Below are 24,563 nucleotides of genomic sequence, written 5' to 3'. Positions count from 1 at the left end.
GCCTTGTCTGGATGGGTGAAAGAGCAGGAGGGGCTGTCAGGATTCAAGGCAGACGGATAGACAGACTGTTCGGTTGTTGGGTGCAGGAGGAAAGAAAGAGACGAGGGGCAAGTCGAGGCCCTTCACTGCGCTGACGGCCACGTGACCCCTGGCTGCCCCCCCCCAAGCATCAGCCACTACAACCCCGACGCTGAAACAAACCCACTCGGCTCAGATGGCGTCCAGAGTGTCACAGAGGGGCGGTGGTAGTTGCTGCGTATTCTGACGACTACCTTGCGGAGAAGACCAATTTCTGCGTCTCCAGAAGGTAACTATACATTCCCCCACACCACTTTAGTGTTATCAAAATGAGCGCAACTGCGAAGTGCAGGCAAGGATACTTGTGACTCAGCAAAATCATATGATTCTAAGCCTTGTACTAATACTAGATTCTGTCCACAGCATCCAGTCCATCAAATTCTATCCACCTTGCTTCCATCCCACGGAACAATCTATCATCCCAACCTGTCATCCGTATCCATGATCGGATGCTGTAGCTAATTTTGTACCAGCTCAAACAGTGCAGCTAAACGGTGCAGCTCACGGTCCAGCCGCCCAGGTTCAACGGCACAAGCGAGTTCGAGGTCCCGTCCAGATCCAGGTACGTGTGCTCAGCCGTCAGGGTGCCCACGACCACCCAGTTGGCGTTCTTGATCACGCAGTTGGTGTTCGCCTGGAAGGAAGTCAGCTGGGCCGACGAGGCCACAACCGCGCCGCCTGCTGCGATTTTGGTACTGCCGTAGAGGCTCCAGATGTTCTGCACGCTGCCATCCTCGGGGATGGTGGCGCTGCCCTGGGCACCGCTCTGGTCATTGGCGAAGGCAATGGTCGCGGTGGGGATGACAGGAGAGGCCGAGATGGAGGTGGCGAGGAGGGAGAGGGCGAGGGCGGCGATAGACTTCATCTTGACGGTTAAAGTGGGTGGGTGGTTGTGGTGGTAGTGATATAAGATGAGGAGCTTGGATTGGAAGAAGACTGATGCTGCTGCTCTTGGTTTGTGCTGCTGCTTGGATGATGCTCCAGATCTCGAGGGACGAGGTCCGCTTTATACCCGTTTCCCTCCCTGGGCTGTCCCGGGGTTTCGTGCTGCTCTGGTGATGTCCGCGAACAGCACTATCGACAGCCTGGGCATTCGGTGATGTTCTGGTCATGCGATTCTCGATCGTTCGTATCAGTAAGCCCGTGTCTCACCACTTGAGTCTATACCGACCCAACAGGCTTCAGGCGTGCCATGGACTCGATGTTGCTTTCGCCTGACAGCCTGCGGGGCGTATACCGTCGCCTGGATGTCGCAGATCAACGTCATTGGGCGCAACCATCGCGGATTGCCTTCCAGGCGTATCCGATGCTGGGATGAGGGACATTCGGATGGGGAAGGTGACATGTCGCGAATATCGGCCGACACCGCGAGGCGGACATATGAGGCCGGGATGCAGGTCTTAAACCTACTGCAGAAGTCAGAACGACGGACTGCCCGGACCGACCGGTGCAGACTGGTCGCGGGGGCTCGTGTTTTTGGTAGGAACACGAGATGTTCCCCATGTCCCGGCAGGGTCGTGATGTAGAACGCGGTCATCGTGGAGACCGACCGAGCTATGTGTGAGTCGGGAGATTGGGTGCAATGGACCTGGGCTATGGACAGTGTGGAGTGATTTCTTGCCTCGGAATCCGAGTTCTAGTCGGGTGCAGGCCGCAATACGAGCTCGCTGTCTTGGATGGGAGGATGCTAATTTAAGATGGCGGGAAGGAGGATCTCCCCACAATCCCATCTTCTGGCAGCGAACCCCGGAGTCCCCGGAGTCCCCGGAGATCCATCGTCCACTGGGGGACGGGGGTTGGTGTCGATCAGAAGAGTGAGACACCACATCGATGGTTCCTCTTTTGAGTTTAAGCCCTCTGGCAGGGTCCAACGCGGCGGGGGACGGCCGGATAGATGCCAGAAGAAAGGCATAAGCGGTGTTTAGTGGGGGACTTTTGTTTTGTCCGAAGCAGGTTGTATGGCGTGTTGCCCCGGTGTCATAAAGGGGACCGGGTCTCACTCAGGGTCACGACGTAGCATTCGGGGCTGGGGGGGCACAGATCCGATGAATTGGGGGGTGTCTAGACGGCCATGCTGTGCAGGTGTAACGGCGTGGGATTGGTGGTTGACAGAATAGCTAACTTGCGCCGCAAGGGCCATTGTATAGTCTATGGCATGGGAGAAGGAAGGAGGAGGGAGGAGGGAAGAGGGAAGAGGGAGAGAGCGAGGGAGGGAGGGAGGGAAAGACGGAGACGAATGCCTCAGGCAGTTGGTACTGGGGAGGCCTTGACACCTGAGGGAGCAGGCGTTGCCAAGCCCCCTTTTGCCTCAGGCTGAAAAGGACCCGCCTCGTCGCCTCGTCTACAACTCCGTAGTTTTGTTTTCCTTTTCTCTTCTCTTCTCGCCTCTTCTCCTCTCACTCTCAATCCACCTGTCTCAGGTCTAAGCTTCGACGCATCTCTCCACTCCCCGATTCCCTCTAAAAAATCTTGCGAGACATGTCTTTCGCCGCGCCGGAAATAGACATCCGACGGACCTTCGTGAATTAGTTATTGAGTTACGTTTGTGGGCTCCACCATCCCTCCCACAGTCTCACCACCCTCTCCACCAGGCTAGCAGGCCCTCCCGCATCCGGACAGACCCCCCCCCCCGCCCTGGACGGAATTCTAGTATCCACATTCAATGGTTGCACCGATTTTCTATCTACACTGTGATCCCTCAATCGCCAGGCAGTCCCTGCCCAGAGCTACTGGTCTAACGCCTGTGCTTGACACTGCCTAGGATTAGCAACGCGACCGTCGAACTATTGGAAGGACTCATGCTCACCATTTCCCAATACACCCCCTTCTGCCGCAGCAGGTCATGGTGGCCTCCCATCTCCAGGATTCCCGATCCCGGCCCGGTAGAGTTCTCGCCGAAGACCAAGATCATATCCGCCTTGTGGATGGTGGCCAATCGATGCGCGACGGCAATGATCGTTATGTCTCGCTTGGCGGCCAGGCGTTCCATAGCCCTCTGCACGATCTTCTCGGAGTGCGAGTCTAGACTTGACGTTGCCTCATCGAGCAGCAGCAGTCGGGGTTTTCGCAGCAGTGCCCGCGCGATACACAGCCGCTGCTTTTGACCCCCGCTGAGCGAGGATTGCGCGTTGATACCGAGTTCTGTGGCGTATCCCTCCGGAAGGGACATGATGAAGTCGTGGATCTCCGCATCCTGGCAGGCCTGGATCATAGCCTCTTCCAACTCTTCGCCGGTCGCCTCCAGGCCGAGGAGGAGGTTGTCCCGGACCGTCCCGCCAAAGATTCGGGGCTCCTGAGGCACCAGGGACAGAGCGCGACGATAGGAGGGCAGTTCGATGGAGCGGATGTCCCGTCCACCAAGAAGAATGGTCCCGGCGGTGGGTTCGTAGAACCGCTCCAGTAGCGAGATAATCGTGGATTTGCCGCAGCCAGACGCGCCCACAAAGGCAACAAATCCTCCGCTGGGAATCGAAATATTCAGGTCGAGGAATGTCGGCGTAGCACGCATCGGATACTGGAAGGCGACTCCGCGGAACTCAATGTCAGCGCCATGGCTGGGGTCAAAGGGCACCATTTTTCTTTGAGTCTCCGGCTGTGTTTCGTTGGAGTCTGCTCTCTCGGCTAGAATACGACTCGCTGAGGCCTTGGCCTGCGCGATGTTCGGACCAAAGCTAAAGAACTGCCCGGCCGATTGCCCTCCTTGGATGATTGCGATATACACGACGAAAAAAGCAACCGTCCCGTATTCCCGGGAGGCGAGAAGTTGTCCGCCGTACCTAAAGCCCACTGCATTAGGCAAGTTCGAAATTGAAAGCAAGATGACATAGGATCATACCAGAACGTCAGTGCCATCGCGCACAACTCTACGCTGTCTGAAAACGCATACACCAAGGTTCCTATCCAGGCCTTGCGGATAGCCTTCCTCCGCTGATCCTTCAATAGTTCTGAGTATTTGTGAATAATTTGATCCTCCATGGTCAGTGCCGTCACCGTCCGGAACCCTCTTATCGACTCCAGGACCAACTTTGAGCTGTTCGCGTACACTTCGGCATTCATGGCCTCGAACATGATCTCGTAGCGAATTCGCATGAAGGCCGCAAAGAACAGGAATGGCATCGCGGCAAAGAACGCCACGGCAGCCAGCTTCCAGCCAAATGCAAAGGATATCGCGACGCACCCAGCGATATTGAAGATGGAGATCAACGGGAAAGCCCCTGTAGGCCCGAACAGCTCCTGAAGCTGCTTGGGGTCCATGGACAGCCGAGAAACGAGTGTACCTGAAGAGTTGGCGTCCGAGTCAAAGTACGACACGGGCTTCCGCAGAAGGTTCAGGAAATATTCCTGCCGATAGGCAGATGCCACAAACTGGCGCCTGTCAGTACCACCGAACCAGAACGACTGCATACCTACCATGGATATTGAATTCGATGCCATTCCGACCACATAGTAGCAAACCCCCATCGCTAGGGCGAGGATAAAAAACATGAGCGACCAAAAATTGGCGGCATCGGCAAGCTTTTGACCTGTGAACTGGAAGACCTGTACCAGCCGTGCAACGAGCCAGCTTTGGAGGGAAAACCCCGCTGCGAAAGCCATGGATCAGTAGGCGAAACCAATGCTGCGGAGCTCACGAAACTCACCTCCTGAACCAAGTGCCCCCAGGAGAGTCAATAGATACAGTACCCAGTGATTGCTCTGCTCCCTAAACACAGTCACAAAGCCTTTCAAGAACCCCGTGCCCTTCCTCTCCATCGGTTGAACCCCATCGCCCTCGCCCTCAACAACGTCAAATTGAATGACAGGGTATTCCTCGGCCTGGAGGTTCTCTTTTGGGGAGTCATGCTCATCCTCCGCTCCTGCAGAAAGCTCAGAGGGAGGGTCCAACTGCTGGGCATGGACAAGGCTATGATATGCACCTCCCATCGCGAGCAGCTGGCTATGGGAACCCTCCTCGGTGGCCATTCCGTTGGCCATCACGATGATGTGGTCTGCTCGATGAATTGTTGACAGACGATGAGCGATGATGATTGTTGTGCGATCCTTCGACACACGATCCAAGGCCGACTGGACCAACCGCTCCCCACGAACGTCAATCGAGCTCGTCGCCTCGTCCAAGATCAGGATTGGCGGGCTTTTAACAATACTACGCGCAATGGCGAGACGCTGGCGCTGACCGCCGCTGAGGGTGATACCTCCTTCACCGACGACCGTCGAGTATCCCTTCGCGCGGTCGCGTTAGCCGCGCGGAAGACGCAACATGTCACAAAAACCGGAAGGATGCTACATACCAGTGGAAGACGCTGGATGAATTCGTCCGCATACGCTTCCTTGCATGCCTGGACAACCAATGCCATTTTCTTTTCCTCGGTCTCATTCTGCCACTCAGACCCAATGAGTCCGAAAGAAACATTGTTGTAGATCGTGTCGTCGAACAGGAAAGGCTCTTGCTGCACCAGGCCGATGCGAGATCTCCACCACTTTGTATCCAAGTCACTGATCGAATGCTGTCCGACATGGATATTCCCCATGCTTCCATCCCCGTTCCCGAGTCGGTACCACTGTTCGATCAACGCCACAACCGTGCTCTTTCCCGACCCGGAGGCCCCCACCAGGGCAGTCGTCTTACCTTTCTGCATGCGAGCATTAAAGCCTTTCAGAACGTTGATATCTGGACGTGTCGGGTAGGCAAACGTCACGTTATCAAATGTGATATCTGACTGACCGGCCACATCTGCGTCGCGAAGGCCATCGACTGGGACCCGTTCGGAGTCTATCATGGCGAAAAGTCCCCCGGAAGCGCTGACGGCCTTTGAAATAATAATGATCGGGTTCCCTATATTACCCAGAATGCCGACCACAATTAAAACGGAAAAGAACACCCTGCAGATCGTCAGAAGGAGAGTCGCTCGATGACCCGGGGCCATCGGCCTTACGTGATAACAATGTCGATGCTCGCAATATGACCATCCCGATACAGCTTTAGACCATACCAAAACGCCAGGGCAAAGCTGCAGTAGAGAGCGAAGAAAAGCAGAGCGAGATGGAACCCCAGCACGACGGATATCCCGAGGCCCCGTCGCTGAGCCTCTTCCGTCCATCCGACATACTTCCTTGTTAGCGACGCCTCTGCACCTAGCGCAAATACCGTACGGACGGAGCTGAATACTTCTGCGGCGACCGAAGCATGTTGGTCATCGGCCTTGTCCACACCCTGCTGTGCCTTGACCAGCAAAGGGACTGTGACCGAGTATCCCAGAACAACAAACAGGAGGGCGGAACTGACCACAAGCGTGAGCGCCCAGGAGTACGAAAATGCGATCGCATAAGCTGATATGAGAAGGGCTAGGCCCTGAAACAGCACAGCAAGCCGATCGGAGACACTTTGCTGAATGGTGTTGGAGAGCCCGGTGATGGCATTGGTGATCGTTCCCACGGGAATCCCGTCCAGCTTACTGATGGGCTGAGCAAACAGAGCCTGCGTGTACTCCAAGCGCAAGGCAGCCGATGCATGAAGACTGACGATTCGGAACGAGAGCTGCAGCTTTTGCGTTAGCTATGCGCCCATGAACGTGATGTGGTCTGCCTCACCATGGAAACATAGGTGAGCACGAATTTGCCCACAAAAATGTACACAATATAGAGACTAAGGGCGGGGGTTAGCCTGGGCTTTTAGAGATCCATGGACACTGGCTCCTGACCTGTCTTTGTCGACGGTAGATTTGAAGCTCTGCTCACTGACGCTGTTGCCGGGGACAAAATACTGGGTGAACGTGCCGACCAGCTTCCCAAACACGATGTTCATCAACGGGAGAGCCTGGCCAAGGTATCATCAGTGAGTCAAGTCTGGATACCAGCTCATGGCCTAGCTTACGATTCCTGAGCCCATGGCACAAAATAGACCCAGGGCGATGGCCACAATGCCGCCATCGCGGGCGCCATACGACAGGATCCGCTGCGCAGCGTGTCAGCCCGTCCCTTGGACATATACATTCGCCCGAGTCAGATGGGCAGACACACCAGGTAGTTTTTCGCCGACACAGGCTCGATTTCAGCATCATTGATGTTTCTGGTGGCCACTGCACCAGCTGAACGGCCATCCTCTGCCGGCCGCGCGTCAAGATCCATTTTTGGAGGAGGCGAAGTTTCCCGCATCCCAGCCGGCGACGATGGTGACGGCGAACAGCCATCCATGAGGGCTTTTGAGAGCAGTCTCCAAGTGCCGGGGTATTTTTCCAGCGCCCAACCGGCCGGGACGGGTCGCGATCGATGTATGTATGCATGGCACGATGCCCATTCCAGTCCGAACCGACTTGTGGTCGGGCCCGCCCGGTTCCGCATTAGGAATTCCGTCCCCTGCCCCTTGCTTGCAGCACGACGCCAGGGACATCCGGGGACTGGCATACGATCGAACAGGGGCCGCGGAATGTGGTCCCCACCGCAATTCGCCGACTACTACCTCATTGCGCCCCGATTATTGGCTCGACAAAAATATCCTCGACAACCGGACGGCGGTTGACTCAGATGGCGACCCGGCTGACTCACGGGGCTATTATTGAACTGACCAGATGGAAGCTGAAGAATGGATGATGGAAGATGGAGGATACAACATTGTTGTGCTAGGGTTTCTACCGCGCTCGCCCGTGGTCTTGTTTGTCCCGCGGATCAACCCGAAAGCAACCGGAAGTAACCTGGGAGCCAACTAGGGATTCACGGTCTTCGGCCGAGTCGACTCGTCATGATCTCGATCCGTGTAACTCGAGCGCAGGTTCTGCTGACCCCTGATACAGGCACAGACACAGGCACAGGCACCGGCGCAGTCGCAGGCATCATGGACGTCACATTGGACCATGGGACTGCTGCGGATGGCGCCTGTCAGCGCCGCCAGTCCATGCCGTATTTCTTCCTGTATATAATAATACATTGTACTTGGCGTTGGACAGGCCACCCCTACCAAACCCACTCGTGCTTTCAGGACAATTTCCAGAAACTACAGTTAGCCTCCCATCTCGAAGGCTACGTACAGCTCTTTTCAGCTGAGGAGACTACCAATGCTGTGGGGGTATAAGAATCCCTCGGCCAACATCCCCAGAAGACGAAGGTAAGTCTCACAACCCAATCTTAGTCGACATGGAAACAGGCGGCGGCAGACAGGTCCTCATAGCGGGGGCTGGTCAAGGATACGTCGCGAAGACAGCTCAAGTCACGACTCCAAAAAATGATGGAGAGAACGATGTGATTTTGTCAAAGGGGGAGCTTGATGCAGGACAGCATACTTATATTTCGATTACGGAAACTCCGCCATCGCCAGCGTCTAGCGCTGATGCCTTCTTGGAAGAAATCGCCGACCTCTGCAATTGCCTGCCGCAGGATATCGAGGATGTGTACCCCTGTACAGCATTACAGGAGGGGATGATGGCCATGACAACCAAAAGCCCCATGTCGTATACAGTCGTCCACGAATACCGCGTCCCACCCAGCATCAAGCCGTTTCAGCTGCAAGAAGCCTGGAACCGAACGGCGCATGCCAACCCGGCCCTCAGAACCCGCATTGTGCTCACCCAGACCCAGGGGTGCGTTCAGGCGGTGCTTCGGGGTAATGTGGCATGGAGAGAGATCTCCGCAGAAGACGACGATATCTTGTCTGACGATATGCAGAGCTTGGCATGGAGAATGGGAGGACAGCTAGCATATCTGACCCTGAACCTCCCCCGACATGTCCTGCAGGTCTGCTTGCATCATTCCATCTGTGATGCATGGTCTATTGGACCGCTTTTGCGTCAGGTTGAGGCCGCCTACCGGGGGGAAAGTCTTATGTTTCGGCCATTTAGACCCCTGGTAGAGTACATCGAGGCAACTCGCGAGCAAGCCACGGCGTTCTGGAAGGCGGAGTTACAGGACGCTCATCTTGCATCCATGTCCTCCTACCCGCCTCTGCCCTCCCCCGAGTATACCTCCCAGCCATCCAAGTCACTGTTTCACACCTTTCGCATAGAGGCGGGTACTACCGCCGGCTTCCCCGTCAACACAAAAATGCGCCTCGCGTGGGCAGTGCTTCAAAGCTTCTATACCGGCACGGACGATGTCCTTTTCGGTGCCATCAACGTTGGTCGGAGCGTGCCGGTGCCGGGGGTAGAGGAGATGTTTGGGCCTGCTTTGACGAGCGTCCCAGTGCGGATTCGTCTGAGCTCCCAGCATACCATAGCAGAAGCCCTTCAGATGGTCCAGCATCAATGGGCTACAAGCATGGAGTTCGAACATATAGGTCTGCAAAAGCTGCTGCATATGGGACCCGGTCCAGAAGCAGCTTGTCGCTTTCAAACGCTGATGTCGGTGGAGCCTCGCAATGGCCACCAGCTTCCTGAATTCTTCACACCGCACAAATCCATCCAGAAAACGCAAGAGCTCTACCCACTTGTCTTACGGTGCAAGCCTTCCGATACCACGATAGAAGTCGAGGCTTTAGTTGACCCTGGGGTGGTTAGCCCTCTGCAGGCCGAGCGAATACTCGGTCAGCTTGGCCGGGTATATGAGCAGATTGAGAAGGAACCGTCAACCATCATCGGGGAAATTGACCCAGTCAGTCAAGAGGATCGGGCAGAACTTCTTCTCCGAAACATCTCAGTGGATCATTCCACAGCAGCATGTGTGCATGACCTGATCTCGCGACGCGCCCAGGTCCAACCGACCGCACCTGCCATCAGTGCCTGGGACGGTGAGCTGTCATACCGGGAACTTGATGACCTTTCATCGATTGTCGCTTCTCGCCTGTCGGGATTCAATATCCGACCGGGCATGTTTGTCCCACTACTCGTGGAGAAGTCCAAATGGGTACCGGTTGCCATGATCGCAGTTTTGAAAGCGGGGGGCGCATTTGTCCTGCTAGAGAAATCGTACCCAGTACCCCGTCTGCAGCAAATGTGTCAGGCTCTAAGTGCGACTTTAGTCGTGAGCTCCGAGGCCCATTTAGACTTGGCGGCCCAGCTGGGGGTGCCCTCGACTCTGGTCGTGGATGGACAGGTCGATGACCAGAGCGAGCTGATTGCCCTTCCACCGATCATCAGCCCCGAGGACCCAATGTATGTTACCTTCACTTCGGGCTCGACAGGGGCACCCAAGGGCGTGATTAACCATCATGCTGGGTATGCATCCAGCGCCCTGGCTCACGGTGAGCCATATCACTTCACCCCTCAGTCTCGCGTGTTGCAATTTGCATCTCCAGCATTTGATTCCTGTATCATTGAACACCTCAGCACACTCATTATGGGAGGGTGCGTGTGCATACCAACTGCACCTGACTGTCTGAGTAACCTGGTCGGAGCTATACAAGAGTTCAACGTCAATGTTGCCTGCCTCACCCCGAGTGTCACCAGAATCCTCACCCCGGGTAGTGTGCCTAGCCTTCAGGTACTGGCTTTTGTTGGGGAAGCAGTCCTTGCTAGTGACATTGCTCGTTGGAAACCGTACGTCGATGTTCGCAACGCATACGGGCCAGCAGAGTGCTCGGCCGTGTTCAGTGTGCAGCCACAGCTCCAGGAGAATGATCCCACAAACATCGGGTTTCCAACTGGCTGCATAGGCTGGGTTGTACACCCTAAGGACCATAGCAGACTGATGCCCCTCGGATGCCCAGGAGAGCTGATCATCGAAGGTCCCACCGTGGGGTATGGCTACATTTCCAATCCCGAACAAACCGATCTGGTTTTCATTCAGGCTCCCGGATGGCGTCAGGGCTTCCCATCCTCTTCTGCCGGACACATGTATAAGACCGGAGATTTGGTGGAGTGTAAGGAGGACGGGAGCTTCCGGTACTTGGGTCGAAAGGACACCCAGGTCAAGCTGCACGGCCAGCGCTTGGAGCTGGGTGAAGTTGAGCACCACGTGTGTCAGTTGTTCCCTGGGGCACAGCAAGTGGTTGTGGAAATGCTTCGGTCCTCTCCAGACCAGGTCCAGACCGACCATCGACCAGAAAGCATTCTGGCTGCATTTGTCCGTCAGGGGTCATCAGAGTCATCAAACGAGACACGAGAGAAAAACGCGTCAAGCAACTCCTGTTTGTTCTTGCCCTCAGCCCTAGACTTCCGAGTGGCATGTACGACTGCCGAAACTCGCCTGGCTGAAGTGTTGCCTCCCTTCATGGTCCCAGCTGTCTTCCTACCGATTGCAAGCGTGCCTCTCACTCCGTCGGGGAAAACGAACCGTCGTCAACTTCGTGAGGAGGCCTGCATGTTGTCATGGGAGAAGGTGCAGGGCTATCGCATATTAGCAGAGCAACCTCAACGCCCTTCGAACGAATGTGAGGATCGGCTGCGGCAGATCTGGGCGGAATGTCTGAATCGGCCTGTGGAGGAGATCAGCACCTCTACTAGCTTCTTCCGCTTGGGGGGAGACTCAGTCAGCGCAATGCAGGCTGCAAATAGCTGCCGAATGGCGGGCTGGTCGGTGACGGTGGGCGACATGTTCCGATATCCGACCATCACCAAGCTCGCCGAACGGATGCAGGAGCTGGGCAGACCGCAGCACCTGTCTCCCAGCCTCCAGGAAGATCCGACCAACAAGCTGTTCCGGCTCTCGCCTGTTCAAAAAATGCTCTTCGACTATGATCCGAAGGGCAACAACAGGTTTACGCAGCAATTCCTTCTGCGAGTTACTCGCTCGATCTCCGCTTCTACCCTTCAAGGGGCAATCCAGGCAATAGTCTCCCGGCACTCGATGCTGCGTGCTCGGTTTATGAGGGATAAAAGTGGTCAGTGGGCCCAGATGGTTTCATCAGACACTGGTGGTTCAGTCAAGCTTTCTGAGTATTTCCTGCCATCCCTCCATGATGAGGAAGGGCTGCGTCGGATACTGGATGCGAGCCAGGCCTGCTTGGACATTGTGCAAGGGCCCCTGGCTGCCGTCGACCTCATTACAACAGAGCGTGGGTCGCAGTATTTGAGTATTATGGCTCATCACTTGGTTATTGATTATGTTTCATGGAGAGTGATTCTGCAAGACCTCGAGGATATCCTCGCGACCGGCGTACCGCTGCAACCGCCCTCTATCCCCTTCCAACAATGGTGCCAGCTGCAGCAGACATACGCTGAAGAGTCATTGGATCCGAAAACAGCGTTGTCTTCAAACATTCCAACCGCTCAGGTTGACTACTGGGGTCTAGGAAATGCGCAGAATACATGGGCCGACGTGGTACATGAATCGATCAAGGTGTCTCAGGATGCTACACAGGCGCTTCTCGGGCTTGCAAACGATGCTTTCCATACCAGGCCTGTCGAACTCATTCAGGCGGCAATTCTCTATGCCTTTGTTCAAATTTTTGATGACCGCCAGGCACCTGCAATTTTCAACGAAGGCCATGGACGGGAGCCGTGGGATGCCACAATTGATATTTCACGGACTGTGGGCTGGTTTACCACCATGGCGCCTCTTTTTGTCGATGCTCATAAGGGACAAGGAATTACCGAGCTGCTACAGCTCATCAAGAGTGGTCGCCGATCGATGCCGTCCAACGGATGGGCTTACTTCGCCTCGCGGTATCTTCACCCGCAGGGCCCAAGTCATTGCGAGGGCCACGCACCGATCGAGATTCTGTTCAACTATTCAGGACTATTCCAGCAGCTAGAGAGGCAAGATGCGATTCTTCAACTGGCCGTATCTGCTGACCACGACATCCTGCCTATACCTCTAGACTTGCCACGATTCGCTTTGATTGACGTGTCTGCAACAGTTACCGACGGCTCCTTTCACCTGAGTTTCGCATATCATCGACACATGCACCATGGAGACCGAATTATGCAATGGATCCAGAATTGTCGGTCTACACTGGAAGGGCTTCCGCGCCAACTACAAGATAAATGCCAATTCACCGTGCTGGACTTCCCTTTGCTCGCCCTCGATAACGATGAGCACCTACAAGTTCTGCTCCAAGACATAGTTTCTCTGACCGGTGCCGGACTATCGGATATTGAAGATATTTACCCTTGCTCACCAGTTCAACTCGGCATGTGGCTCGGTCAGGTGAAGACTTTGGGGAAATACTGGTCCCATATCCGGTGGTCTGTTGAGCCGATAGACAGCCAACTATCAGTACACATTGAAGATGTTCAGAGGGCATGGCAGCAAGTGGTAGACCGCCATCCTATTCTGCGAACTATCTTTGTTGACGAGCATACGAAGCACGGTCATCCTGTGCAAGCTGTGCTCGAGTCACTTCGAGCTGATGTCCAAATTGTCACAACCCAGGACATGGGAATGGAAGATAATATCTCACGTCAGCAATATCTCACTGGGAAGGGTTTGCCTTTGCATCAATTAACTCTTGCCGTTGGCCCTGGTGGCAGCATTGTCTGTCAACTCTTCATCCATCATATGCTGATGGATGGCGCCAGTCGCCACATCATTTTAGACGAATTTCACCAGGCTTACGATGGAATTCTGAGCAGCAAATCAACAGCCCCCTATAGCGCCTACATAGCTTACATTCAACAGCATTCCGGCCAACCGGAGAAGTACTGGACAGAGTACCTGAATGGTGTCAGCCCCTGCCTATTTCCTGCACTGGCAGCAACGCAACTGGAGGAAACTCACATGACCCCACACATGGTACTATTCGAGTTTCAGGACGATGGTAAAATCCGGTCTTTCTGCCACGATCAGGGCATTACAATATCCAGCCTCCTGCAAGTGGCGTGGGGCCTGGTGCTCCGAAGCTATATTGACTCGGATTCCGTCGTGTTTGGCTACTTGTCCGCTGGTCGCAACATTCCTTTGAAAGATGTCTCCGATATTGTCGGACCACTCATCAGCCTACTTGCCTGTCGTCTGACCTTGAATAACGATGCGGACCTCTTGTCGACAGTACTCCAAAATCAGACAGCTTATGCGAACAGTATCGATAATCAACATGGCTCCATGTCTGAAGTTGTGCACTCTCTTGGTCTCTCGGGTCAACCGTTGTTCAACACCGCCATGTCGATCCAGCATAACGTACCTGATCAAGTACACGGTGGTGCATCTGCTGTTGCTGTCAGGAAAGATGGGGGGAATGATTCGACTGATGTAAGTGCGCGTCCGACGCGATCATCATATTACCTGAATTCCATTTCTTTTTCTTACAAATGCCCTCCAATTGGACATTGAAGACCGGTGGCAACGGCGAAGCGTGGCACCCCAGCTTACTAAAAGTGCTGATGACATGTAAATTAGTATGATATCACTGTCAACATCACCATGGATTCGGTCAGCATTGAAGGTGACCTTACATACACCAATATAATCAGCGACACTCAGGCAGAGCTGCTTGCGGATACATTACAACACGTCGTCATGCAGCTCATAAGCCGTACCGCGTCTCGTGTGGGTGACCTTGACTTACTTAGCGACAAGAACAAAGACCAGATCTTTCAATGGAATCGCTCTCTGCCAGATCCAGTGATGCGGTGTATCCATCGAAGTATCCAGGACTACAGCCTGCTACATCCGAAAGATTTAGCAGTGGATGCATGGGACAACTCTCTCACGTACGAAGAGCTTGATGTTATCTCATCATCCTGGGCCCAGCATCTAGCTCATCATGGTGTTGGACCAGAGATGTTCGTTCCGGTCTACTGCGATCGTTCGAGCTCTGTTGTCGTGGCCGTCCTTGCCATCTTGAAGGCGGGAGGTGCTTTTGTTCTATTGGATCATTCTCACCCCAAGGAACGACTGCAAGACATGCTGCAGCGGGACCTTTCTTGCCCGATCATAATAACATCAGCTGAACATGCGGAAGCTGCTTCTACCATTGCGCCGAGGCTAATCCTTATCGAGGACATGTCGGAGCAGCGTCTACCAGGTGTCCAACCACTCGTGGAGCCCTCCCCATTGAATGCCGCATACGCTGTCTTTACCTCCGGTAGTACTGGCAGGCCCAAGGGCTGTGTCATTGAGCACAAGTCGCTACATTCTGCAGCCGAAGCACAGAGGAAGGCCTTTCGCATACATGCCAAATCCCGTGTCCTTCATTTTGCATCGTATGCATTTGACGCCTGTATCATCGAGATTTTCACCACTCTTCTTGCTGGCGGCTGTATCTGCATCCCACCCGACAACGAAAGGCACAATTTACAGGATAATATCCCAAAGTTTCGGATTAACTGGTCGTTGCTGGTCACATCAGTGGCCCGCACATTGAATCCGAAGGGTGTGTCTCCGTTGGAAACACTTGTGCTCGGCGGCGAGAAAATGACCGACCATGATGTTCGTCGCTGGTCGCCTTATGTTCAGTTGATGAATGCATACGGTCCATCAGAGTGTAGCATGGTCGCACTGAGCCAGGCTGGCTCCCATGTTCTCTCAACAGATCCAGCCAACATTGGCATCCCAGTTGGCGGCGGCGTTTGGGTAATGAACCCAGCCAATCCAAACCAGCTAGTACCAGTGGGCGCCATCGGAGAGTTACTCGTCGACGGACCGATTGTGGGGCGAGGCTATGTTAATCGTCCCGAAAACATGACTGCTTCATTTATTTCTTATCCCGACTGGATGAACGGTATTCGCAGCCCAGGAAAGAACAAGTTATACAGAACCGGGGATCTCGTTCGCCAACTTCCGGACGGGTCGATCCGTTATATTGCCCGACGGGATCGCCAAGTTAAGCTCAGGGGCCAGCGCATTGAACTTGCCGAGATCGAACATCATGTTCAACGATGCTTCCCACAGTGCACTGATGTGTTTGTCGATACAGTGATACCTGAGGCACTTCAAACGGTATACCTGGTGGCGACAATTGCTTTGCCTACTCACCAGGATGAAAGCAATACCTTCGAGAAGGCCGTGGCGCAGGCGAAGGCTCGTCTGATTGCGGAGGTGCCGGTCTTTCTCATCCCCAATGCCTTCATACCACTGCACGATATCCCGCGTCTCGTCAATGGAAAGGTAGATCGACGCAAGGTGTATCAACATGCCTCAGACGCCCTGTTGCAGCCAATCGGTGAACCGAGTGCCAGCCAGATCGAGTGGGGTCCCGATAGCCTCCAACCAGAGGAACGGCTGATGCAAGATCTATGGGCAAGTGTGCTCAAACGTCCTAATATAACAATCGGTCCTGATGATAACTTCTTCTTACTGGGAGGAGACTCATTGGCCGCTATGAGACTGGCCTCTGCCGCTGCCGCCCAGGGTCTTAGACTTGCTGTACCGCAAGTCTTCCTACATCCCCGGATGCGAGATCTTGCGTGCACCATATCACGCGACAAGAAGATGCCAGCCTCACAGATTGCCTTAACAAAAGAAGTTGAAACTCCAGCCCCATTTTCGCTTCTTCTGCAGGAGAAGAAAGACGGCATTCTACAAGACGCCATCGACCAATGCAATATTTCCTTGTTGCAGATTCAAGACATCTATCCATGCACGCCCTGGCAGACTGGGCTTGCCTTTTCAACAGCCGCATCGTATATGAAGCAGCATCGTCTCCGTCTCAGCCAAGATGTCCAACCGAATAAATTACGCACAGCGTGGGAAACCGTTGCAGCGAGCGATTCCATCTTGCGAACTCGCCTGGTTGATACAGGGGACACGGGCTGCATGCAAGTCGTCGCCAGATACGAAGGTTTAAATTGGACCAGCACGAAAACAAATCCGCCGTTGGTCCTGATCGAAAGCCCGTGCTTCGGGAAGCCGCTGGTCCACTTTGAAATTTACTCGCCTGCCGATAACCGGCCAGTTGACCTTGTGATCACGATGCACCCTGCCCTTTTCGATCCACATTCATTCTCGCTCTTATTAGCCAAGGCTCAGTCTGTCTATGATGGGCTTCCCACTATTGGTCCTGATCAGTCTGCGTCCTTGGTCAAGCACATTCAGTCTCAAAAGGAAGCCGCCTTGTCTTTCTGGCGAACTCAGCTAAGTGACGTTGAAACCGACCCATTCCCCTCGGCACACCCTCAGCCACTCGCGGACGTTTCATCCATGCAAATACAGATTCAATCGACGGTGTCAATACCTAGTCCAACAGATGGTGTGGATCGTGCCACCGCTATCACGCTTGCGTGGGGCCTCGTACAATCCCAGTATCAATGCAGGGACGACGTAGTCTTCGGAATCATGTCCGATAGGTTCAAGGCATCTATATCGAGTGCAGAGGCCCTTACCTTGCCAACAACGGCAATCGTCCCGTTCCAAATGTCCGTTGGCGCCAGTTCGAGCGTGTCTCAAGCCATGGCCAATATTGGTCAGCGGCTGGCTGATCTAGGGCAATTTGAGCAGCTTGCATTGCCAGAGATCGCGGCCTTGAGCTCCGGAGCCAAGATTGCATGCTCATTCCGGACACTTCTGGCTATTGAAGGGAGCCATATTAAAGAAGAAATCGATCCAAAATTCGCCAGATATCGTGGAACCGATGACTTTGTCCATCCATATCCGCTGCAAATTGTGGTTGGCTTAGAGCCAAACCAGCTAGTCATCAAGGCCGCGTTTGATGTGTCTGTCATTTCGGAATGGCAAATGCAGCATCTGCTTGATCAGTTCAGCCACATGCTTCAGCAGGTACATAGTCAGAACGAGTCCCTCGTGGGAGATATTCTAACGGTGAACCCTGGCGATATCCAAGAGATGGAAGCATGGAACTCCAACGTACCCTCCTCGTCTTCTGAAACTGTGGCAGATCTGATTTATCGCAACTGTCTGGAGCGACCGTTCGCTCCTGCCGTGTGCGCTTGGGACGGAGACTTCTCCTACGAGGAACTGGAGTTCGAGGCAAACCATCTAGCGAATATTCTTGTCGCCTACGGTATTCGACCCGAGAGTGTTGTTGCTATATACTCGGAGCGATCACGATGGGTGGCTGTGGCCATTCTCGCTGTCCTTAAAACACGAGCGGCTTTTGTGCTTTTGGACCCCTCACATCCGCTGGCTCGCCTTCAGACGATCTGCTCCGACGTTGAGGCATCGGTTGTCATTTCTAATACAAGCTCTAAGACTAATGCCATGAATCTGGCGCCGAATGTCGTTTGCGTCGATGTTCCGGTCAATGCACTGGACTTGCAGCCGGCGAAGTATGGCGCAATTCCCGGTGACCCTCACAATGCTCTTTACATCGTCTTTACATCCGGGTCGACTGGGAAGCCTAAAGGTGTGATCATCGAAAACGGATCATTTGTGACCATGGCGAAGTCTTTCATCGCCAAGACGGGTCTCGGGCCACATTCCCGATTGCTACAAATGTCGGGATTTGCGTTTGACGTTAGTATATTTGAGTATCTGTTCACATTGCTTACCGGCGCATGTGTGTGCATACCGTCGGAAGCCGAGAGAATGGATGCAGTCGGCGAGTCGGTCAAGAGTCTGCAAGCAACCCACGTTGTCATGACTCCCACGCGTCTTCGAGCTCTGACCCCGGCTGACCTGAGACCCATGCATACGGTGATGCTGATCGGAGAGACCCTTCGGGCCAGTGACATAGAACAGTGGACAAAGCATATGCGTGTGATCAATTTGTATGGCCCCACGGAATGTACGGTACTCTTCACCGTTCAACACATGGTGGAGTCATCTCGACCCGCGAATATCGGTCGGCCCATAGCTGGCTCAGCATGGATAGCCGATCACCGGGATCCCCACCGGCCGGTCCCCATCGGTGCCGTGGGAGAGCTACTTCTGCAAGGCCCTCTCGTCGGTCGGGGGTACAAGAACAACCCCGAAAAAACAGCTGCTGCCTTTATCCCCTGTCCACCATGGATTCAAAGCCTGGGCAGGAAAGGGAATCCGAGTAATCTTGCGGTATACCGAACTGGTGATTTGGTTCGCTATGAAGCCGATGGGACTTTCCACTTCCTTGGAAGAAGAGACTTTCAAGTCAAGTTACGTGGCCAACGAGTCGAGCTGGGCGAAGTTGAGCAGCAGGTACAACAAACCTTCCCCGGTGGCCTGAGAGATGCTCTTGCCCTGGTCATCACACCGGCTGCTGCAGTCAAGTCACAATGCCTGGTTGTCTTCATTGTTCCGGAAGATGCTGCACAAGCACCTAGACAACTGCCTTCGCTAATCCCACCTCTAGCCGTCATGGGTTCAAGCAAGCTCAGCAAAAATATTGGAGTGGCTAAACAGCGTCTTGGGAATATCCTCCCGAGTCACATGGTACCGACAGCTTTTGTTCCCCTTGAATACCTCCCCAAAACTAGTTCAAGCAAAACCGATCGACGACAGCTACAAGAGGCAATCGCCGCCATAACCTGGCAGCAATTGGAAGCCTTTATTCCAACGGTCTTCGAAGACTCTGTCATAGATGCATGCCCTCAGCAAACAGATAGCGCTCTGGTTAGTGCAGCAGATGCGAATGTGGAAGCAATATATCCCTGTACACCTGCGCAGCGTGGTATGTTGCTGACCCAGATTGAGGATCCCGGGATGTACTCTGTTCATTTCATTTGGAAGATGTCTACTGTTTCAGGAACACCAGTGAGTGTTGTGCGGTTGAAGAGTGCGTGGCAAGAGGTAGTGGCGCGACATTCTGCACTTCGAGCTGCCTTCCGGTTGGACTCATCAGTTGGTGGCCATTTCGAACAAGTTATATATCGAAACGCCGAGGCTCCGGTAACCATCATCGCAGGTGTCCCTCAGACCATGCATTCCGACGCACCGGATGCCCTTGTCCAATCACCTGCAAGGGGGTCCTCTCATGATGGTAAATCATTACCTCACCATCTAACAATATGCACCGCTACAACAGGCGAAGTCTTCTGCAGGCTTGACATTAATGTGATCATCGATGCGACGTCAGAATCTTTGCTCGAACGCGATTTATGCCGCGCGTATGATTCGTGCTTGTCCAGGGGGTCTCACATCGATGCTTATCCGGGATATCTCGAGTTTGTGAGACAACAACCAATGAAACCGGCACAGGATTTCTGGAAGTCCTACCTACAGGGTTACAAGCCCAGCCATTTGCCTCGCAGCAGGAGCAACTTGGGAAAAGAATTTGCGAACAGACAGGAGACATTGGAAGCTACCCTTGATAACTGCGGGTCAAAGATTGAGTCTTTCTGCCACGAGAGTGATTGGACTCCGGCCAACCTATTGCACATGGCCTGGGCTTTGGCATTGAAAGCTTTCACTGGATCAGATGACATCTGCTTTGGCACACTTTCCTCCGGGCGGACGGTCCCAGTGCCTCACATGGATGAGGCTGTTGGGCAATTTGCTAACATGTCAGTGTGTCGAATTCGCTTCACGCCAGATTCGACTTTGGATGACGCTGCCTTGGATTTACTGGCACAATACTATAATGTCCTCACATACCAATCATTCCCCCTTGTTGCTATTGCACGCTCTGTGGGGTTGATGATGCAGGATTTAGCTCCTACCGCTGTCAATATCCAATATGAACCGCCACATGCCCCAGACAATCAGTACTCCCTTCGAATGCACAATATCACTGGCAAGGATCCTGTCAATGTAAGTCTCTCCTGTTCGAGTTTCTTTCTCCGTTGAACCTCCTAACCATTGGATCTGTTGAACAGATCGATATCACGCTATTTATTGCTCTGCAACGGGACGGACACATGAAAGTGCTTCTGAATTACTTTCCTTCGCGGGTGGCGACAATTCTCATGACTCAGATTTTCGATTACTTCCAACTCGCCATTTCGAAGATCATTGAGTCTCCCCAAGCGCGTATGAAGGAGATAGAGCTCTTCAGTGACCGGGATCAAAGGCGTTTATGTCAATGGAACCCGCCATGTGCAGAGGGTCCCCCTGTTTGCCTGCATGAAGTTATCGAGAGTCGGGCTAAAGAACACCCTCAACACCTCGCTATCGTGGGCTGGGATGGACAACTCACCTACGAGGAGCTGGATCGAGCAGCTACTGAGGTTGCAGTGTACCTCCGCGAGAGAGCCGTCATCGAGGGTAATCTCATACCCATTTGCTTTGAAAAGTCGAAATGGGCGATTGTCACCATCCTCGCGATAATGAAAGCTGGCGGCACTATCATCCCTCTCGACCCTGGCGTGCCTTTGGTCCGACTGCAGGAGATTACAAGTCTTATCAACGCCAGAGTCGTCGTCTCATCAATGGCTCAGACATACCTGTGCGACAGCCTCGCTGAAAATGTCATCGTCGTCGATAACCGCTGCCTTGTGGATTACTTGGACAATACAGGTGGCTCGGTTCTGCCGTCGACCTCCCCCGATCAAGCAGCATATATCTTGTTCACGTCGGGGACAACCGGTACCCCGAAGGGGGTCATTGTTTCGCACCGCTCTTACGCCAACTCAGCATCGGGCCAAATCAGCGCCTTCGAACTGACCGCTGCTTCCCGTGTTTTACAGATGTCGTCTTATGCGTTTGACTCGGCCATGCTGGAGATCCTGACAACCTTGATCGCAGGAGCAACCGTCTGCGTAATCTCCGAGTCAGAACTGAATCAAATGATGGTCACGGGCATCTGCCCCTTTCCCGTGTCTCATGCATTTTTAACACCTTCGCTTGCTAGTGGCCTCGATGCTACGCAGTCATCCTGGGTGGAAACCATGGTTCTGGTTGGAGAGCCCATGACTGATTCACACATCGAGCAATGGAGCACTGCGTGTCGATTAGTCAACGGATATGGTCCAACTGAATGTGCCGTCTGCTCTACCGTCTCGCAAGATCTTGTACCTGGCGACGATCCTCGCAACATTGGCTGGGGTGTAGCGATCAACTGCTGGGTAGTCGACCAGCATGACAGCAACAAGCTTGTGCCCGTTGGCGCTATAGGGGAATTGGTGCTCCAAGGGCCTTCGGTTGGGCAGGGGTATCTTGGGCAGCCGGAGAGGACCGCGGAGGTATTCATCCCACCACCACAGTGGCTACAGACCTTTCACCCGGGGCAGCCTGCTACAGAGAGACTCTATAAAACCGGCGACCTTGTACGCTACGAGATATCTGATGGATCTCTCCGTTTTGAACGACGAAAGGATCGTCAGATCCAAGTCAATGGGCAACGTGTAGAGCTGCAAGAAGTGGAATACCACATTCGGCAGTTTTTCCCACGAGCCAAAGAAGTGGTTGTCGAAGAGGTTCGAGGGTCTAACCAAGAAGTAAAGGACTCTTGGACCACCACAAGCGCTACTTCCTTCGTGCCCCGCTTGGCTGCATGTATCTGGTGTGACGGGGATGGTGAGGATCGCAACTCGAGGAAGGCTAGTGTGGATGCTGAACGCCCTCTCCTGGGGAGGCCCAGCCCGGACTTCCATGCTCAAGGAGCAGCTGCCCTCAATCAACTGCGCAAAAGACTCCCGGGGTACATGATCCCTGACATCTGTGTGCCTCTCACTCGAATCCCGCGATCGACATCCGGCAAGACTGATCGGAATAAATTGCGCGAGCATCTCAGAGCCGTCCCATCGCACGAATGGCGCGAATTGGCGGAGGTTCAGCGGCGCAAACAGCCTGTGGAGGGTGAAAAGGCGAACAAGTTCCATGGAATCCTGGCCGGTTTGCTCGGCATACCCGCCGAGAAGGTGGGCGCGGATGACAGCTTCCTCCATCTTGGAGGAGACTCGATCCTGGCCATGAGAATCGCTGCTCGCGCGAGGATGGAGGGCCTGGAGATTCACTCCGGCGACATCTTGCGGCATCCAACCATCCGCGAATGGGCCGATCTCGCACGTACCATCGGAGGCCCCGTTTCTCAGCCTTCTTCTCACGCCCCTTACTCCCTGGTCACGGACACTGAACGCAGGGAGGTTCTGGAAACCTACCTCGACCAAGATGGCGCATTGACTCGAAACGATGTAATCGATGTCCTTCCCACGGTTGAGTTCCAAGCTTACAACATTGAGAACCCTACCGTGGTCCACATTGCTCACATTTTCAACGGCCCTCTCGATCTGGCTCGGCTGGGCCGTGCGTGCACCCAGGTAGTCTCGCAGCACAGCATCTTACGGTCGGCGTTTGTGACCCTTGCCGGCCAGATCTATCAAGTCATACTCCGCTCGATCCAGTCTGAGGTTCGTCACTTGGAATGCGAAGATGCTAAGTCATGGATCTCCCAGATGCACGGGTCGAAGCCAGAACAGCAGCATCTAGATCAACCATTCATTGAGTTTACCGTGGTCAGCAGTCGGACTCAGGACGAATGGGCATTTATGATCCACATGTCACATGGCCAATGTGATGGGTCCTCCTTGCCTGTGCTTTGGCAGTCACTTGCGGACGCCTATAATGGCCATGGGTCTCCCAATAGCACCGAATTCAAGGACGTGGTTTACCACCGGCTGGCAGAAGACCACACGCAAGCCTTCGCCTTCTGGCGGGCATATCTTGCCGGTGCTTCTTCCCCAGTCATCGACTTCGCTCGCGATTGTTGTTCGTCCCAGAATTTTGAGCAGACTTCCGTCAGCCGACAACTTGGACAACAGACTCTGCCAGCTGGGGTTACAATGGCAACACTGGTACATGGCACTCTGGCATTTATCCTGGCCCAGTATTCCGACCGCCCGGATGCCATCCTCACTCAAGTGGTCCACGGCCGCGGCGGTTCCCTCCCTGGCATGGACCAAGTCATTGGCCCCTGCGCAAACCACCTGCCCATGCGGGTCCGAATCGATGTGCAGTGGTCTGTGGCCGAGCTTCTACACCATGTGCAAGCCCAACGGCTCGAAATCGCCCCTTACGACTACATGGCATTTGGGGAGATCGCCGCGAAATGCACAAACTGGCCAGCGCACACTACGTTTGGGTGCGTGGTGAATCACCAAACTGTGGCCTCGACGAGTGGCGTAGAACTTGACGGTGTTCGCACGGTCTCCAATACATGCTGGACTACTGGAAAGAAGGCTCTTGCTCCCGGTCAGATGGTCCTGACGTCGATTGAGCGGGAGTCAGGACTGGAGATTTCCCTCGCGGCTGCTCCAGATGTGATGGATGCACCTACAGCAGAGCTCGTGGCCCAGGATCTCAGCGATGCCATTCGGCTCTTTGTTGCAAATCCGGATCGCCGTCTCGTCGACCTGGCCGACGAGGGGTTCGTGCTCATCAGCAAATCGTCCTGTGGCTCCCCTGCAGCGCCTGGCACTCCCCCAAACTAGGGGATGCACCAGGGCTTCTCTCGTCAAATCTGTTGCGAGGTAAGTGACTTCGCGTCTAAATGAATTGGTGCTGACTAATAGGGTACCAGAATTCATTTCTCGTTGTTGGAATGGCGTACCTTTGTATTTCGAGGCTTGTATCTATGTTTCATTTCTAGTTCTTGTTATACTTGCTGGAAGATTTTATGCCTCTCCAGGGTTACATATTCAGATTCCATTACTGCAGCCCGACAGGAGGGACTGTTTAATTGCCCCAGCAGATAGAGCCAGTACATAGGGTTTGAGGAGTTAATAAATCTGCTTGTCCCAACCAAATACGAGGAGGCCATCGCCTTAAGTCTGGCTCGACCCACCGATCGACCCGCGGCCAACAAACATCATCATCATCATGATCACTTCCCCTCTTTCTCCTCCTCCTCCTGTCTCTTCCTTTCCTCTCTACTC

At 54.0% G+C, this 24,563-nt stretch overlaps 3 protein-coding genes across 3 annotated transcripts; 1 reads left to right on the top strand and 2 right to left on the bottom strand.

Annotated features, from left to right (window-relative positions):
* Positions 1–565: 565 nt before the first annotated feature.
* BO70DRAFT_398229 (uncharacterized protein) lies at positions 566–943 on the bottom strand (the record flags this gene model as incomplete). Its single annotated transcript, XM_025546765.1, has 1 exon — positions 566–943. One exon carries the CDS (start codon positions 941–943, stop codon positions 566–568), a length of 378 nt encoding a protein of 125 aa, XP_025397338.1.
* A 1,774-nt stretch (positions 944–2,717) lies between these two features.
* Positions 2,718–7,203, bottom strand: BO70DRAFT_430838 (ABC transporter ATP-binding protein; the record flags this gene model as incomplete). The annotated part of the gene is made up of 11 exons (XM_025548186.1): positions 2,718–2,831; positions 2,885–3,854; positions 3,914–4,443; positions 4,489–4,661; positions 4,719–5,298; positions 5,367–5,958; positions 6,012–6,613; positions 6,667–6,721; positions 6,777–6,892; positions 6,950–7,030; positions 7,096–7,203. The coding sequence occupies 11 exons, from the start codon at positions 7,201–7,203 to the stop codon at positions 2,805–2,807; spliced, it is 3,834 nt and encodes a 1,277-aa protein (XP_025397337.1). The 3' UTR covers positions 2,718–2,804.
* Positions 7,204–8,205: 1,002 nt separating this feature from the next.
* Positions 8,206–24,430, top strand: BO70DRAFT_381094 (acetyl-CoA synthetase-like protein; the record flags this gene model as incomplete). The annotated part of the gene is made up of 5 exons (XM_025545443.1): positions 8,206–14,130; positions 14,278–19,423; positions 19,778–20,502; positions 20,568–24,158; positions 24,209–24,430. The coding sequence occupies 4 exons, from the start codon at positions 8,206–8,208 to the stop codon at positions 24,117–24,119; spliced, it is 15,348 nt and encodes a 5,115-aa protein (XP_025397336.1). The 3' UTR covers positions 24,120–24,158; positions 24,209–24,430.
* Between the last annotated feature and the right edge of the window lie 133 nt (positions 24,431–24,563).

Source organism: Aspergillus heteromorphus, assembly GCF_003184545.1.
Source record: "Aspergillus heteromorphus CBS 117.55 chromosome Unknown BO70scaffold_21, whole genome shotgun sequence".
NCBI classification, from domain to species: Eukaryota; Fungi; Ascomycota; class Eurotiomycetes; order Eurotiales; family Aspergillaceae; genus Aspergillus; species Aspergillus heteromorphus.
The sequence above is the reverse complement of the archived record's forward strand: the minus strand, read 5'-3'. Positions and strand labels throughout refer to the sequence as shown.